General features: G+C 52.6%; 1 protein-coding gene and 1 long non-coding RNA gene across 6 annotated transcripts in view; one reads left to right on the top strand and one right to left on the bottom strand.

Moving 5' to 3' along the window:
• LOC102458787 (uncharacterized) overlaps nucleotides 1-17,258 on the bottom strand; it is a 32,856-nt gene that overhangs the window by 3,453 nt on the left and 12,145 nt on the right. For 2 of the 3 annotated variants that reach the window (XR_012902902.1, XR_012902903.1), the window contains exon 3: nucleotides 4,586-5,035. This is a non-coding gene — a long non-coding RNA (uncharacterized LOC102458787). Of the gene's footprint in view, nucleotides 1-4,585; nucleotides 5,036-17,258 lie in introns of those variants that run through there. The other variant, XR_012902904.1, reaches the window with a different exon arrangement.
• Nucleotides 1-17,258, top strand: part of RD3 (RD3 regulator of GUCY2D) — a 57,097-nt gene that overhangs the window by 33,280 nt on the left and 6,559 nt on the right. For 2 of the 3 annotated variants that reach the window (XM_075925136.1, XM_075925135.1), the window contains exons 2-3: nucleotides 5,859-5,917; nucleotides 7,340-7,654. In XM_075925136.1, the coding sequence (XP_075781251.1) occupies nucleotides 7,359-7,654 (296 nt within the window). In that variant the 5' untranslated portion in view covers nucleotides 5,859-5,917; nucleotides 7,340-7,358. Of the gene's footprint in view, nucleotides 1-5,858; nucleotides 5,918-7,339; nucleotides 7,655-17,258 lie in introns of those variants that run through there. The other variant, XM_075925137.1, reaches the window with a different exon arrangement.

The raw sequence follows: 17,258 nt of genomic DNA, 5'->3' as shown, positions 1-17,258 counted from the left end.
GTTGGGGTGGGGTGTGCATGGCATGCCAGTCACTCAGCACGCTGGCCGCCCAGCAAATGTGCCCCAGTGCCTGGAGGGAGACATGCGGCTGTGGTTACTCCAGGGCCTGAGAATTGGGGGTGGAGGGGTGGGGTGCCTGGCTCTAGTATGGGGAAAGGGAGGGGAGGGAAAGAAAAGGGAGGGGGATTGGGTTTAGGGTGGGGAGGGGAGGGGGTGCACACGGCATCCCAGCCAGCATGTCTCAAGGCCAGCCACTCAGCACGCACACCCCAGCGCCTGGAGGGAGATGTGCATGGCTGTAATGGCAGCAGCTCTGCCTCCAAGACCTGAGAATTAGGTTAGAGCGGGGGAGGGAGGGAGATTGGTATGAGGGGGGCTGGTGCCTGGTTCTGGGAAGGGGGATTGGGTTAGGGGTGTGTGTGCCTGGCTCTGGAGAAGGGGAGGGGAAGAGCAGCCAGCACGCTTCCTGAGACCTAGGATCCCCAGGTACTGGCCCTAGCTTTCTGTCTCCTCCCCCTGGCCAGAACCCCCCACGAGTACCCTGCCCCAGCACCCACCAGCACCCTGCTCCAGCACCCTTGGGGCCACATTAGTGAGGCTTGGGGGGTTTTGGAGCGGTTGTTTTTTTGCATCTCATTTGTGTGGCCCCAACTGACTTTTCTGTGGGTCAGTGACTCCTGACTCAAAACTGGTTCCCCACCCCCCTCATAAACATTTTGTGTTTGACATAATATTTTATCTAAAAATGAAGCCTGGCCAACAAGCCCCCAATTGGGGCCAGGCCCCCATTTGGCTGCAGCATCATAACACTACCCCCTAGATCCCAAACCTGAGCCTATCATACACTGGAATCCCCTGTCCTGAGCCTCTCACATCCCCAAACTCCTGCACCCCCACATCTCCAGGCTTCTGCCACAACACTCCTGCACCATCCACACACTGCAAATCTGTGTCCTGAGCCCATCATACTCCCAGCCTCCCTGCCTGAGCCCCTCAAGCATCCCAGCCCAAACTCCTGCACCCTCACAGCCACAAGCCTGCGGCTTGCTCGGCACCCCAACCCTCCACCTGACCCCAGCACTCTCCAGCCTGGAGCCCCCTCCCTGAGCCAGCATCCTCTTCTCTACTTTCTCCTGCACCCAAATTCCCTCCCAGAGCTTGCACCTCTCACCCCTTCCCAGTGCTTTTTTTGTGATGGTATGCCCGAGGACGGTGTACCGGCACCTATTTTCCCTCCAGTATGTGCCTCTGTCCCTCCAGTATGTGGCTCTTCGCACTCTGTCCACCACTGTTTTGGATCTTTGTCTGTAATGGGTTGGCCACCCCTGACCTAATGAAATCCTCTAATTGGACCATTAGCTTCTCTGGATTGAGCCAAGTACTAACAGGAAGAGCCAGGTGAACGCTGACCCGTGCCCCCTTTTGTTGATATTATATGCTGGGAGAGTCAGTGGGTTAATGAGAAAGGGAGATACTTTGCTTGTTGAACTTCTCTTTCTGCCATGGAAGCATGTTCTTCATCTGATGTATCTCCTGTGATTCACTGCAGAGCAGACCACTTCTAACAAAACTTAGCAAGTCTGTCAGACGGAGACTCCCAGTAGCTGAGCCTAACTGATCTGCAGGAGCCTGAAGGGGATCAGGATCTGTCAGCATATATGAGCAGCCTGCAGTCATAATTATCCAGCAAACAAGCCAGAGAAATGTATACAGGCAGTCCCCGAGTTACGCGGCTCCGACTTATTTCGGATCCGCAGTTACGAACGGGGCCCTCTCCCTGGGCTCCAGCAGACCAGGGAGAGGAAGCAAAGCGGCGGAACACGCGGGCAGCGGACAGCCCAGATGCGTCTGGGCTGTCCGCTGCCCGCGTGCTCCGCGGCTTTGCTCTGCTTTGCTCCCCGTCCCCCTGGTCTACAGAGCAAAGCCGCGGAGCCCGAGGGCAGCAGAGCAAAGCCGAGCAGAGCAAAGCCGCGGAGCCCGAGGGCAGCAGGACAGCCACGGCGCGTCTGGGCTGTCCCGCTGCCCCCGTGCTCCACGGCTTTGCTCCGGATGCCTGTGGTACAGCAGCTGGGGCGCTGCCCATTGGTCCCGTAGCACCGCTCTGGGCGCTACTGGACCAACCCGGCAGCACCCCAGCTGCTCTGCCCCAGGCGTCCCCAAGTCAGCCGCTGCTGAAACTGACCAGTGGCTGACTACAGGAAGCCCCTGCTGCCCCAGGAGACTTTGCTCGGGTCTCCCTGATCTGCTGGGGGGGGAGGGGGCGCAGCTAATGCGCCCCCCCCCCCCCAGCAGATCAGGCTTTTGTTGTGGGACGCCTTGGGTAGAGAAGCTGGGGTGCTGCCGGGTTGGTCCTGTGGGAACCTACCGAGCAGCGCCCCAGCTGTTCTGTCCCAGGCTCCAGATTCAGCAGCTGTTGAAACTGATCAGGCTGATTCCAGGAAGCTGGGGGCAGAGCAACTCTGCCTCCGGCTTCCTGTAGTCAGCCCCTGGTCAGTTTCAGTGGCAGCAGCTCAATCTGGAGCCAGTTCCGACTTACATACAAATTCAACTTAAGAACAAACCTATAGTCCCTATCTTGTACGTAACCCGGGGACTGCCTGTATACTATCTCGTGTCAAATGGGAGTAAATCGGGGGGCCCAGATAATCTTCATCCAAGAATATTAAAGGAACTGGCACATGAAATTGCAAGTCCATTAGCAAAAATTTTTAATAAATCTCTAAACTCAGGGGTTGTATCATTTGACTGGAGAATTGCTAATATAGTTCCTATTTTTAAGAAAGGGAAAAAAAGCGGCCCAGGTAACTATAGGCCTGTTAGTTTGACATCTGTAGTATGCAAGATCTTGGAAAAAATTTTGAAGGAGAAGGTAGTTAGAGACATTGAGGCTAATGGCAATTGGGACAAATTACAACATGGTTTTACAAAAGGTAGATCGTGCCAAACCAACCTGATCTCCTTTTTTGAGAAAGTAACAGATTTTTTAGATAAAGGAAACGCAGTGGATCTAATCTACCTCGACTTTAGTAAGGCATTTGATACAGTATCACCTGGGGAATTATTGGTTAAATTGGAACAGATAGGGATTAATATGAAAGTTGAGAGGTGGATAAGCAACTGGTTAAAGGGGAGACTAGAGCGGGTAATATTGAAAGGTGAACTGTCAGGTTGGAGGAAGGTTACTAGCGGAGTTCCTCAGGGATCAGTTTTGGGGCCAATTTTATTTAATCTTTTTATCGCTGACCTTGGCACCAAAGTGGAAGTGTCCTGATAAAATTTGCGGATGACACAAAGTTGGGAGCTATTGCCAATTCAGAAAAGGATCAGGATATCATACAGGAAGATCTGGATGATCTTGTAAATTGGAGTGATAGCAATAGGATGAAATTTAATAGTGAGAAGTGTAAGGTTATGCATTTAGGGATTAATAACAAGAATTTTAGTTATAAGCTGGGGACACATCAGTTGGAAGTAACGGAGGAGGAGAAGGACCTTGGAGTCCTGGTTGATTACAGGATGACTATGAGCCGCCATTGTGACATGGCCGTGAAAAAGGCTAATAGGGGCTTGGGATGTATTAGGCGAGGTATTTCCAGTAGGGATAAGGAGGTGTTAGTGCCATTATACAAGGCATTGGTGAGACCCCATTTGGAATACTGTGTGCAGTTCTGGTCTCCCATGTTTAAGGATGAATTCAAACTGGAACAGGTACAAAGGAGGGCCACTAGGATGATCCGAGGAATGGAAAACCTGTCTTATGAAAGGAGACTCAAGGAGCTTGGCTTGTTTACCTTAACCAAAAGAAGGCTGAGGGGGGACATGATTGCACTCTTTAAATATATTAGAGGGATAAATACCAGGGAGGGAGAGGAATTATTTAAGCTTAATACCAATGTGGACACAAGAACAAATGGATATAAGATGGCTAGTAGGAAGTTTAGACTTGAGATTAGACGAAGATTTCTAACCATTAGAGGAGTGAAGTTCTGGAACTGCCTTCCAATGGAAGTAGTGGGGGCAAAAGATCTATCTGGTTTCAAGATTAAACTAGATGGGTTTATGAAGGGGATGGTTTGACGAGATAACATGATCTTGGTAACTAATTGACCATTCATTATCGGTGGGAAATAGGTCAATGGAGGGATGATAGGAGTTACTATCGAGAACTTTCTGGGTGTCTGGCTGGTGAGTCTTGCCCACATGCTCAGGGTTTAGCTGATTGCCATATTTGGGGTCAGGAAGGAATTTTCCTCCAGGGTAGATTGGCAGAGGCCCTGGAAGTTTTTTGCCTTCCTCTGTAGCATGGGGTACAGACCACAGCTGGAGGATTCTCTGCATCTTGGGGTCTTCAAAGTATTTGAAGGCTTCAATATCTGAGATATAGGTGAGGGGATTATTTTAGGAGGGGTGGGTGAGATTCTGTGGCCTGCACTGTGCAGGGGGTCAGACTAGATGATCATAATGGTCCCTTCTGACCTTGAAGTCTATGAGTCAAATATGGTCAACTCTGAGGAGGAGGTGATATTTCAAAGGGAAATAAAGAGTTGAGTAAGCAAAATTCCTGAAACTCGACAGTACTGGAGTGGAGATTTTTATAAATGGTTTAATATTTTTAATTTATTAATATTTTACCAATTTATAAAATGACCATGGTCAAAGCCAGGTCTCTGAAACATGAATGGACTACTCTGAATACCAGCAAATATGACTTATTGTCCAATACAAGGATTTGTAACCAGATGCAGAACTATTTCTATTTAACACAGATGGCTGAGGTGTCTGTTAATCCTTTTCCCCAGAAGGGAGCCACACTGAGCTCTCTTGGTTGCCCACATCCTACAATCTGACTGCAAGTCCAATTCCTTTGTGTCCTTCCTGATAGAAAAGATATTTCATGTTACTTACTGATTAGTCCCAGTGTGAGCTTTAAATTGAAAACAGCATCTGCAATTAATGGAGCACAGTGTTCCTTCCACATGTTGCAAAGGGTCTGGGTGGCTTTCATTTCCATCAAGTGCCTATGGCTATTTTCCCACTGTAGAGAGAAAGATTATAGAAAAACAGCTTCATGCAATAAGGAATCACCTAGAGACAACCAGCATTGGCTATAGCTGTACATGAGATGCTTGGACTGGATTTTCCCTTTGTTAGAAAAAAAGCAATGTAAATTACAAGTGATCTCCCTGCTCTACATCCCTCCTATTGGGGTGTGAAATTTTTCAAAAGAACATTGGGGTCTACAAGCCCTATTGAAAGCCTATGGAATGTGTGCTACAAAATTGGATAAATCATGCTGTAGTCCTTGCTCAAGCAAGCTCCCATTGATGCCAATATGTCTGAACCTTTGGCATAAAGGAGGTGGTGGTAGAGTACAAGGGATCCCTAAAATAGAGGAGAATGGGAGGGTAGCACATGAAGAGCTTTTGTGTGGGGAGTGGAGAGGTGCAGGGAGCCTCTGGTACCTCTATGAGCTCATTTGACAGAAGCAGTGGAGTCTATTACACTCCCCCCCCCCCATTTTTATCAGGTCTCACAAAACTCCTATGCACACAAAGTTTAAGTGAGTTGCCGAAGACCAGGCTGCAACTCAGTATCCAAGCCAAGAAAACTCTGACAAGAGTCCTGGGTGCCAGCTGTTCGCCAGTCATTGGCTCATACTGCATTGCCATTGACTAGGAGGAATTCATCATGGACAGGACACTAAGATATGTCATCAGATACAATAATGTGCTGTGTTCATTAGCAGGAAGTAGCTGAATCTGCACCTCTACTAAGGGCCACAATGCGCTGAGAAGGGGGTGTGGCCAGAATGAGTGCAGGATATGCTGGTTCAGCATGCTGTATTAATCTGCTTGCAGGACTCGGGACCCTGGCTGCAAATTGGAGCAACCTCTGTGAGCTGAAATTCTAAGGAAAGGTATTGCTAACTCAACTTGTCCTCCTTTTGGTGCAAATTTCCCTTGAGGTGGAGACTTTTGCTAGAACAGGAAGGTATGACTGGTAGGAAGGACTCATAATAATGATTATGGTGTTAAAAACATGAGCGAGAGACTACAGGAGAGTCCCAGCATTGCCACCGACTTACTCTATGACCTTGGACATTTTGCCTTTCTGTGCCCCAGTTTCTCCATCTGGGAAATGGAAATGATCATATTATGTACCCACTTTTGCAAAGCACTTTCCTATCCTCAGGTCCTCGGTTGGCCAGATGTCAGCTATCATTGCAATTGACATCTTTTTCCATTGTCACCAGTGACGCTGTGCATCACTCTGTAACATTTCCTGAGAGCTCCATTTCTACTGGAAGATACCTGCAGGAACTTTCAAGGTCCACCTGTGGATTGGGTGTGGTGTGGAGCCATTCTATCCCATAGGGAGTTAGGGAAGGATTGTTCGGTAGGGCACAGTCCCTTTCTCAGCTCTCAAATATGCAGGAGTTTGGCAGTGGAAGCTCAGGCTTTGGTTCTGCCTCTGCTCCCTTTTGTGCAATAATCTTTCCAATGTTAAATGAATAGAGCAGGCAGGGGTGAGATGGGACAGTGGGACCATGTGATCTCCCCAGCTCAGGAAAGAGCCGGGAAAGCCCAGGTGTTTGGTGGGGGCACATGCATACTTGTGCCCTCCTTCATGCATCACCCCTGAGATGAGAAGGTACTGTGTGTGCACTTCTAAGATCAGATACTGTCTATAGTAGGGTTTTTTTTTTTTTGTGGAAGAGGCAATGCGAATGAAGCACTCATTAGCATTTTCTCTTGCTTCATTTGCATAATCTCTGCCGATGCTTTTTGCTCGAGGTTTTTGTGCAAAAACTATCAGTGTAGATGGATCCATTTTGTGCAAAAAAATCCTTATGCACGAGATCTGTATACCTCCTTTATGAGGCATAAGGATCTTGCACAAAAGGGGTTTTTTTTGCACAAAACAGATCCACCTACACTGATAGTTTTTGCACAAAAACCTCGAGCAAAAAGCATTGGCAGAGATTATGCAAATGAAGCATGAGAAAATGCTAATGAATGTTTCATTTGTATTGCCTCTTCTGCAAAAAAAAAAAAAAAAAAACCACCCTAGTGTAGACATGAGTGTGACTGGCTGGCCTTCTAATGGGCATAGTGGAGGGGGCCATATGTCTCCTTGCACTTTCCTTCTCCTGCAAACCTTTATAGGCCAAGCACAGTCTGGCCCCTATTGGTGACATTTTCAAAAGTGCTCAGTACCACCCAGCAGCTCTTACAGGTCTGGGTGAGGAGCTGCTGGGTGCTGAGTTCTGGAAAATCCAAAGTGGAGAGGTGCAGCGTGTGCAGAGAAAGCAATAACAATAATGTATTTTTCTTTACAGGTAGAAAGATTGGGGAAACATGGCGCTGGCTTCCTGGTTCAGATGGAATGAGCCCCAGAACCAGATTTCCCGAAGGAATCCCTCAGAGATGGTGGTGGAAACGCTAATGATGGAACTAGGCTGGCAGATCAAGCAGGCAGACAAACAGCAACGAGAGAGAGAGAATGAGTATCGCAAAATAAAGACAGGTGTGGACTATGGCTGGCTGGTTAACTACCCAAAGCACAGCTATGACATCAGACCAGGAGAGCGGCTGCAGCTGGAGGACATGTGCACCAAAATACATCCCTCCTATTGTGGGCCTGTCATACTCAGGTACAATGGAGACAGTTATGTAGACACAGGGCTGCCGCATATCCCTCACAGGTAGATTTCCTAGTCGTTAGAGCACAGGACTGAGGGTTGGCATAACTGTGTTTGAATGCAGGCTATGACAGTCACTTGCTCTTATGACTACTGGCCAAATAAATATTGTGCCTCATTTTCTCCATAGGTAAAACAGATTTGCCTTGCAATGTTAGTATGAGAGTGGGTTAATATTTGGTGTTTTCAGATACTCAGTTGAAAGGTGCTACAGAAGCGTTAAGTATTATTTTGTATTATTATTAATTATCATGAGAACTTTGTTTTTTGAAAACTACATGCAGGATTGCCATGGTATTTGTCATTTATCACAACTGTTTATTTGAAATGGAAGCAGAATGGGACACTGTGGGAGATCAAAGAGTTGAGAGTAAAAGGTTATTATTACAGGAGTAAGACATGAAGGCATTTTCTGCTGCAAAGAAGAAGTGTAAAAAGCAACTTCCAGCTGAGACAGGCTTACTTGGTAGAGCTACTATGTGGGAGGCTACAAGGATCCCTGTTTGTGCCTGTGTGGGACAAACAGCTGGTCCAGACACTGACTGGGGGAAACAAGCTGACTCAACAGCATGGCAGTCACATTATGTGGATAATTTCAGATTGGCTTAAATAGATCTGAGTTTGTAATAGAGCATCCAGCTTAAGAAGAGATGGAATTATTTACCCTGGCTATTAAGCCTGGGGTCTGTTTCTTCATGCATTTACTGCAGTGCAGATCAGGAGTGACTCCACTGAAGTCCATGCAGTTGGCCTGAAGTAACTAGGGGTGACTCCATTGAGGGTAATGCATTTAATCTGAAGTAAAACTGATTCAAATGAGAGGAGAATAAGGCCTCTCTACTTTTGTTTTTTAAAAACTAGGCATGTAAAAGGTTAACTGGTAAGCATCAGGTGATGTTTACCAGTTCTGGTTAACCAGATGGGGGCAGCTACCTCAGGTGTCTGGACCAGTCCCTGTTTGTGGCGAGCTGGGGGGAGGAAAGGGCGCATGCAGGGGCTGGTCCAGCCAGGCTGAAGCAGCCTCTGCCTGTCGCAGGCGGTACCACCCCAGCTTGCCTGGAGTGGAGGGGTGCTCCAGCCCACTTGGGCTGGAGTGCCCCTATGATGTAATGTTGGTACCTTGCTGGTTGCTATGCTGGGTGGTGGGCTGTGGATGACCTCCGCTGACGGCTGTTTGTAGCACAGCCTAGCAGGATAGGGGATGAGTCATTATGCAAGGGGCTCCCAACCTGTCGGACCAGTTGCCTCCCAGGGAGAGAAACAAAGGAAGGAGGGGAGGCCAGCCCCTGGCTGGGGGGCAGGGCTGGAAGGGATGTTTTTTTTAAGTTCTGTCTGGTATCATGAAGGAAGCAGCCTAAGCACCATGGCCTAGTCTCCCCTATCTCAAGGGGAGCTGAGGCATCCTAGGCCTCCCCTGTAACCAGATTACATCTATGCTGTGCTGTATCCTGGAGAAGCAATAAATTCCCTCTATTCTACTGGCTGGCAGAGTCTGTTTGTGCCACTATAGGGGTGCAGGTGACAGGGGAACCCCAATGCGCAGCCACAGTGGTGTCAGTAGTGGGATGCACTGCGCCCTGTGGATGTAGCTTCCAGCAGCGAGTGTCAAGACACAGTAGAAGGAAGGGGCTTAGAGCCAGGCGTGCTGGAGACAGAGCGAAGCAGTTCCTGAGAATCGTGGGGTGCTGAAGCACTAGACTGGTGAGTCTGCACCAAGGGGACCAGCAAGGAGATGGCCTACACCCAACTCCTGAAGGCAAAGCTGGTGAAGTTGTGCAGAGAGAGGGGCTTGCCTGTGCAGAACCCAGCCAAGGCCCAGCTGATTGCCTGGCTGGAAGAGAATGACCAGTCACAGGGCTGGGATCCTGTCCCAGTGGGGAACAGCCAGACCTCCCCTGGGAGCGTGTCAGGCTCCGAGGGGGGCGGAGCTCTGGATCCCACCAGAGAGGCGGGACAGCCTCCCAGGGGAACCCTGCAAACCATATTCCGCCCAGGGGAGGGTCCAACCCAGCAGAGCTGTGGCGGCTGGAGATCCAGCTGCGGATGAAGGGATTGGAAGTAGAGGACCGAGAGAAGGAGCGCCAACATCAAGAGAGGGACCGCCAGGACCGAGAGAGGCAGCGACAGCTTCAGTTGGCCATGGCAGAGCAGAGAAGCGGTAGGGCCCTGGCTGCACTGAATGGGAAGGGGTCCCGGGGCTGCCAGACACTTGGAGAAGCTCGTGGTGGCCCAACTGAAGGACATGGGCATCATAGATGGGTTCCTCAGCTCCTTTGAGAGGGCCTGTGGACTGCAACAGGTCCCCCCAGCTGACAGGAGCTCATCCTCACCCTGAACCAGGAGGCTGCCGGAGTGCTCAATCAGCTGGAGGGCCTACAGCCACGGGATTACAATCGAGTCCAGGAGGCCCTGCTGCACAAGTTCGGGCTGACCCCTGAGATGTACAAGAAAAAGTTCCAGGGGGTGCAGAAGGGGCCACAGGAGACTTATGTGGATATAGCCTCCCGCCTGGCGCAATACTGCCGCAAGTGGGTATCTGGAATCGGAGCCCAGACTGCAGAGGAACTGCTCAAGCTGATCATGATGGAGCAGTTCTATGAAGCATGCACACCCAGCCTGAGGCTGTGGCTCAAAGACCGAAGTCTGGAGAACCCCTAGGAAGCGGGGAGGCTGGCGGACGAGTTCACAGAGAGCCGGTCTGGATGTGAACGGGAGTCCCGGAGAGAAAGGGAATTGGGCAGAGACTGGTTCTCGGCTGAGCGACAGAGAGAGGCACCTCCGAGGCGAGCCCCAGGGACCAGGACCAGTCATCGGTGCCCCAGAAAACCAGCCAGGGCCCGGGCAGAGCTGACCCAGAAGGGCCCGCAGAACCTAACTTGCCATCGCTGTGGGCAACGAGGCCACAAGAGGGCTCAATGCACCAGGCACAAGAACAGGTCCCATGACCTGGGACTTTCCAAGGTTAACTGGCTGGGGCTGGAGGAAGGGCAGGCTGCACCAGAGGCAGGGGCTGGCAGGCAAACCTCAGCTCAGAGTGCGGGGAAGGATGCTCAGTGCACCTCCCCTGGGAGATCTGACCCTCAGGAGGCAGATTTCTCTGTGTACTGGGTGGGGGCAGGGCAGCCCCTGTGGAGCGACTGCCTCATACCCCTGGAGGTGGATGGTAGGAAGGCGACAGGTTTCTGGGACACGGGGGTGGAGGTGACGCTGGCCCAACCCGACACAGTGGCCCCAGACCATATGCTACCCAACACACAGCTGACTCTGAGGGCCATAGACGGGACCCCATTTAAGGTACCCGTAGCCAGGGTGCATCTGAAATGGGAGTCCAGGGAGGGCCCCAAGGAAATGGGGGTGCACCCACACCCACACAGCATAGAGGTGCTGATGGGGGGTGACCGAGGAGTGGCCAGACGGACCCCACAGGACCCTAGTCACCACCCGTAGCCAGAGCCTGCGAGGGGCTGGCAGCCTAGAACTCGAGGAGATTCCCCAACAGGGGGCCCGGGGCCCTGTCACAGCAGACGGAGCCGGACCTAGGCAGTGGGGGGAAACATGCCCCTGTCCCAGCCCCAGCCGCTGAATTCCAGGCAGAGGTGTGGGCGGATCCCTCCTTGCAGGCCCTGAGGGACCGGGCCAACCTGGGCACAGCTCAGCCCCTAGGGGGAGATTGCCAGGAGAAGTTTTGGTGGGAGAGGGGATTTCTGTACTGGGAATGGCTTCCCCCCGGGATGGTAGGGGAGTGGGGGTTCCAGCGGTAGCTGGTGCTCCCCCAAAGGTATTGCCACAAGCTGCTTTACCTGGCCCATGACATCCCCTTCTCGGGACACCAGGGGATCCGGCGCACGCGGCTGAGGCTGCTCCAAAACTTCTACTGGCCGGGGATATTTGTGGCCATGCAGCGGTATTGCTGGTCCTGCGACTCCTGCTAACGGGTGGGGAAGGCCCAAGATAGGAAGAAAGCTGCGTTGAGACCTCTGCCCATCATAGAGGAGCCTTTCCAGAAGATGGCGATAGATATTGTGGGGCCTTTCAACAGAGCGACCTGGACGGGGAAGAAATACATTCTGGTGGTGGTGGACTTTGCCACCCGCTATCCCAAGGCCATGGCCCTACCCTCTATTGAGGCAGACACGGTAGCAGACGCACTGCTGACCATTTTCAGCAGGGTGGGGTTCCCCCAGGAGATTCTCATGGGCCAGGGATCCAACTTCATGTCGGCCCTGCTCCGATGCTTGTGGGAGAAATGTGGGGTCCAGCACACCTGGGCCTCAGCATATCACCCCCAGACCAACAGGTTGGTGGACAAGTTCAATGGGACTCTGAAGCAGATGCTAAGGACCTTTATGCACAAACACCTGCAGGACTGGAACAGGTACCTACATCACCTGCTGTTTGTGTACAGGGAGATACCCCAGGAGTCGACAGGGTTCTCACCGTTTGAGCTGTTATATGAGAGGTGAGTGAGGGGCCCCCTGGACTTACTGAGAGATGAGAGGGAGGGGAAGGCCCCCCCCCGGAGGGGGAGCCGGTCGTGGAATATGTCCTGAAGTTCCGGGAAAGAGTTGCTGAGCTCATGGGCCTGGCCAGAGAGAAACTGAGCAGGGCCCAGAGGAAGCAGGTGGTCTGGTACGACCGCAATGCATGGGCCTGTGCCTACACTGCCGGGGACCAGGTGATAGTCCTAATCCCCATGCGGAAGAACAAGCTGCAAGCCGCCTGGGACGGTCCCTTCAAGGTTGTTAGCAGCTGAGTGACGTGAATTATGTGGTGGAGTTGACGGGCTGGACACGTGGCCAGCGGGTGTACCACGTGAACATGATGAAGCCATACTGGGGCCAGGAGAACTTGGTGCTGGCTGTGTGTGAGCCCTGGGAGGAGCAGGGGTAGGATTCCCTGTAGACTTATTCCCTGTGACCAGAGAGGACTCTTCGCTGGAGTCAATTTCCCTCTCAGACCAGCTCGCCCAGGCCCAGCTGAGATCAGGGAGGTGCTGTGCTCCCGCCAGCAGCTGTTCTCCAATAAGCCTGGTCTCACCAACCTGGCTGTCCACCGGGTGGAGACGGGCACTCACCCCCCGGTGTGCTGCTCCCTGTTCAGGGTCATGGGGAAAACAGCCTAGGACCTGGAGAGAGAGGTCCAGGACATGTTGGCCCTGGAGGTGATCCAGCTGTCCTCCAGCCCCAGGGCCTCTCCTGTGGTGCTGGTTCCCAAGAAGGACGGGTCGATCTGGTTCTGCATGGACTACCGGAAGCTCAACGCCATCACGGTGTCCGACGCCTACCCGATGCCAAGGCCCGATGAGCTCCTGGACAAGCTGGTGGGAGCTCGCTACCTCACCACCCTGGACCTCACCAAGGGCTACTGGCAGGTGCTGCTAGACCAGGAGGCCAGACTAAAATCGGCTTTCATCACCCCGCTGGGGCTCCGAGTTCCTGGTTCTGCCCTTCGGCCTCAAAGGGGCGCCGGCCACCTTCCAGCATCTGGTGGACCAGCTGCTGCGGGGAATGGAGAACTGTACCCTAGCGTACATAGATGATATCTGTATTTTCAGCCAGTCCTGGGAGGACCACATGGCCCAGGTCAGCCAGGTACTGGATCGGCTGTGGGAGGCTGGGCTGACCGTAAAGGCTGGGAAGTGCAAGGTTGGAATGGCCGAAGTGTCCTACCTGGGCCATAAGGTGGGGAGTGGCTGCTTGAAGCCAGAGCCGGCCAAGGTGGAGGCCATCAGAGACTGGCCTGTGCCCCAGATCAAGCAGCAGGTCCAGGCTTTCATTGGGATGGCGGGGTACTACTGGAGGTTTGTGCCCAACTTCAGCTCCATCGCTGCCCCAATCACGGAACTGTGCAGGAAGGGGAGGCCAGACAGGGTGGTCTGGACAGAGCAGTGCCAGAGAGCTCTCTGTGCACTGAAGGAAGCCCTGATCAAGGCCCCAGTGTTGGTAAACCCGGACTTTCACAAGCCCTGTGTCGTGTTTACCAATGCCTCAGACACCAGGCTGGGGGAAGTGCTGATGCAGATGGACGAGAAGAGGGAACAACACCCCGTCATGTACCTGAGCAGGAAGCTGCTGCCCCGGGAGCGGAGCTACGCGGCCGTAGAGAGGGAATGCCTAGCAATGGTGTGGGCCCTGCAAAAGCTGCAGCCATACCTGTTTGACCGGCGTTTCACGGTGTACAGCGACCACTGCCCCCTGGCCTGGCTACAGATGAAGGGGACCAACGCCAAGCTACTGAGGTAGAGCCTGCTCTTGCAGGACTACGACATGGAAGTGATCCACACTAAGGGGAACGCCAACATCATCGCCGACGCGCTGTCCCGTAGCAAGGGGCCTGAACCTCCCCAGTGGCCCTGCTCAGTTCGCTCTTGGGGGCGGGGGGGACAGGTGCGATGTAGTGTTGGTACCTGGCTGGTTGCTATGCTGGGTGGTGGGCTATGGGTGACCTCCGCTGACGGCTGTTTGTAGCACGGTCCAGCAGGATAGGGGATGAGTCATTATGCAAGGGGCTCCCAACCTGTCAGACCAGTTGCCTCCCAGGGAGACAAAGGAAGGAAGGGAGGCCAGCCCCTGGCAGGGGGGCAGGGCTGGAAGGGATTTTTTTTAGTTCTGTCTGGAATCATGGAGGAAGCAGCCTAAGCAACAGCTGGGATTTAGGGACCCAGTCTCCCCCATCTCAAGGGGGACTGAGGCATTCTAGGCCTCTCCTGTAACCAGATTACATCTATGCTGTATCCTGGAGAAGCAATAAACTCCCTCTATTCTAGTGGCTGGTGGACTCTGTTTGTGCCACTACAGGGGTGCAGGAAGCGGGGGAACCCCGCCGCGCCACCACTGCCCCTCAATTGGTTGAGTGGTTGAACTTCACATTTAAATGGTTAACCAATTAAATGGGATTTTACATCCCTATTAAGGATACATTTTGCCATTGCTTTGATCAGGAAACAAAAGATTCTGGGGGGAGCATATATCCTTTTATAGCAGTGTAGTTAGGGCAGGAAAAGTCGGTGGGCCCAGCTTTCACATGAGCAGGCAGTGATGCGGGGTAGGCGATCGGGGTCAAAAAGGATCATATGTGCAGGAGGAAACTGGTGCCCTGTGGAGATGGGAGAGGGGCAGAAGGAATCCAGTGTCCTGGGGAAAGGGGCAGAAAGGGGAGGTGGTGGTGCAGGATGGATCTGGTGCCCTGGTAAGAGGGGTCAGAAGGGATGGGGGACATGCTTCCTCCTATCCCTCTTACTGCTCAGCAGGAACCCAGGGCAGACGGGCTCTGGGTTGCATGTGTGGGGAACAGACGGGCCCCACTGAAACTTAAGCTCCACCTACCCCTCCCAACCCAGCTTGGTGTCTGCCAGCCTGGCTGTAACACACTGGTTTGACCCCAACACTATCCCTGCCCAGACGAGGCCCTGGCCTTCCCCATTCGTGGTGCTGGGGCTGGAGACTGGGGATATGTCTACACTACCACCCTAGTTCAAACTAGGGTGGTAATGTAGGCAACCGGAGTTGCAAATGAAGCCCGGGATTTGAATTTCCCAGGCTTCATTTGCATAAAGCAAATGCATAATGCACTAGCGGACATTTAAAAATGGCAGCGCCCAGCTTTATGCAAATGAAGCCCGGGAAATTCAAATCCCGGGCTTCATTTACAACTCCGGTTGCCTATATTACCACCCTAGTTCGAACTAGGGTGGTAATGTAGACATACCCTGGGGTAGCAGTATGTGGTGATCACAGAGAGCCATGCAGCCAGGCTAACAGATACCCAGCTGGAGTCAGGGGTCCCAGCCTGTGGATTCAAAGGCTCTTGCCCCAATTTGAGTGGGCCTGGATGCTAAGAGGGTGGGCCATGGGTTCACTCAGACCCACCTGTAGCAATGCCCCAGCTTCACAGGCACTGAACATATGGCCAAAGGGGATCATTTCTCTCCTGTTTCCCTCTCTCCAGCCACCAGTGACAACAATGCAAGGAACTGAGCCACAGCTCACCCTGAGCCCTTCTTCTGCAGCCCAAAGGGGTCTCCTGCTCATGGATACTTTCTACAGTACAAGGAGACTGGAGAAAGCTCTTGCCTTCCCAGGGTGGAGAAGATGCTGGAGAGATTGTTAGACTTCTCTGTTCCCTTGCAGGGCTCCCAGGTGATGACAGAGTCAAGGATTTATGGATAGCTTAAACCAAAAATGGCCAGATTTGCCCGCTGCAGGGTTTTACAAGTAATACTCCTTTGAATGCAGAACTGTTCAGACCCAGAACCATGGGTGGTGGGGAGATTGCCCCTTCCACCTGAAGCCCTGTCCCTTCTGTGCCCACCAGCTCCAACATCCCCTATTGTAGCTGCTGGCTCCCAGTTCCTCATTTTGTGGCCGCTGCCCCCTGCTTCCTGGCCCCGAGTCTAGGGTTGCTGGGGAGCACACACACCCCCGACTCACCCCGAAGCATTGAACGAGCAGCATAGCCTAACCATCCCCATGGCCCAAAAGAGCTGAGTAAGCAGCTGCATCCTGTCCTAAAGAGCTACAATCTATATCAGGGATGGGCAATATTTTTTTTATGGGGAGGGCCACTCCATGATTTTGGAAAGTGGTCGAGGGCTGCACTCTTCCAAGATTTTAGAGAGGGGATGAAGGTTGGGTGCAGAACGGAGCTTGGGGTAAGAGATTAGGGTTCAGAAGGGAGTGTTGTGATCTGGGCACTGGACTGGGGTACAGGGGTTTGGGATGTGACCTAGAGCAGGAGGGGGTTGTGACATGGAGCAGGGGACTTGGGTGCAGGTTCTGGGAGGGTGTATGGGTGCAGTATAGGACAGAGGTTTGGGTTATAAGGGATAGGAGGTAGGAGTGGGGGGCAGAAGGATGGGGGAGGAAAGAGCTGGAGTGACTCCTGGCCAGCAGCTCAGCACATTTCTGAGGCAGCCTTCCTGTCGGCCCTGCCCTTGCACAGGCTGCAGGGGCCATGTGTGTCTATTAATAACTATGAGCTTGAGAGGAGGGGGAACGTGGTGCTCCCCAACCAATGGGATTGTGCTGAGTAGACTATGCAGGACTGAGCACGGAATTTGTAACTTTCTGTGCGGTCCCTCACATGACTGCCTTGTAATTAATAAATTGTGTGTATGGTAGTGGTTTCCCACATCAGGTACTGTTTCTCAGATGTCACTGTCTGGAATGGGTAGGGGTGTGTGTGTGTGTGTGTGTGTGTGTGTGTGTGTGTGTGTGTGTGTGTGTGTGTGTGTGTGTGTGTGTGTGTGTGTGTGTGTGTGTGTGTGTGTGTGTGTGTGTGTGTGTGTGTGCTCAACCTCAGACTGTCCCATGCCCTACCCTCACTCCATCCCTTTTCCCAAGTCCCCACAATGCTTCTTCCCATACCCTCATTATCCCTTCCCCAGGCACTCATACCCATCTCTTCCCACTCTGTTCTGCTTCTTAGCCAAGCATGCCCACCCTCTCTCCTCCTCTCCAGTGCCTGCTGCATGTGGCAGAATAGTTGACTGTACTGAGCAGGAGGCACTGGGAGGATAAGGAGGGCACTGATTGGTGGGATCATCAGCTGGCAGGAG

The sequence above is a fragment of the Pelodiscus sinensis genome, chromosome 3, assembly GCF_049634645.1.
Source record: "Pelodiscus sinensis isolate JC-2024 chromosome 3, ASM4963464v1, whole genome shotgun sequence".
NCBI classification, from domain to species: Eukaryota; Metazoa; Chordata; order Testudines; family Trionychidae; genus Pelodiscus; species Pelodiscus sinensis.
This window is presented reverse-complemented; position numbering and strand designations above follow the sequence as displayed.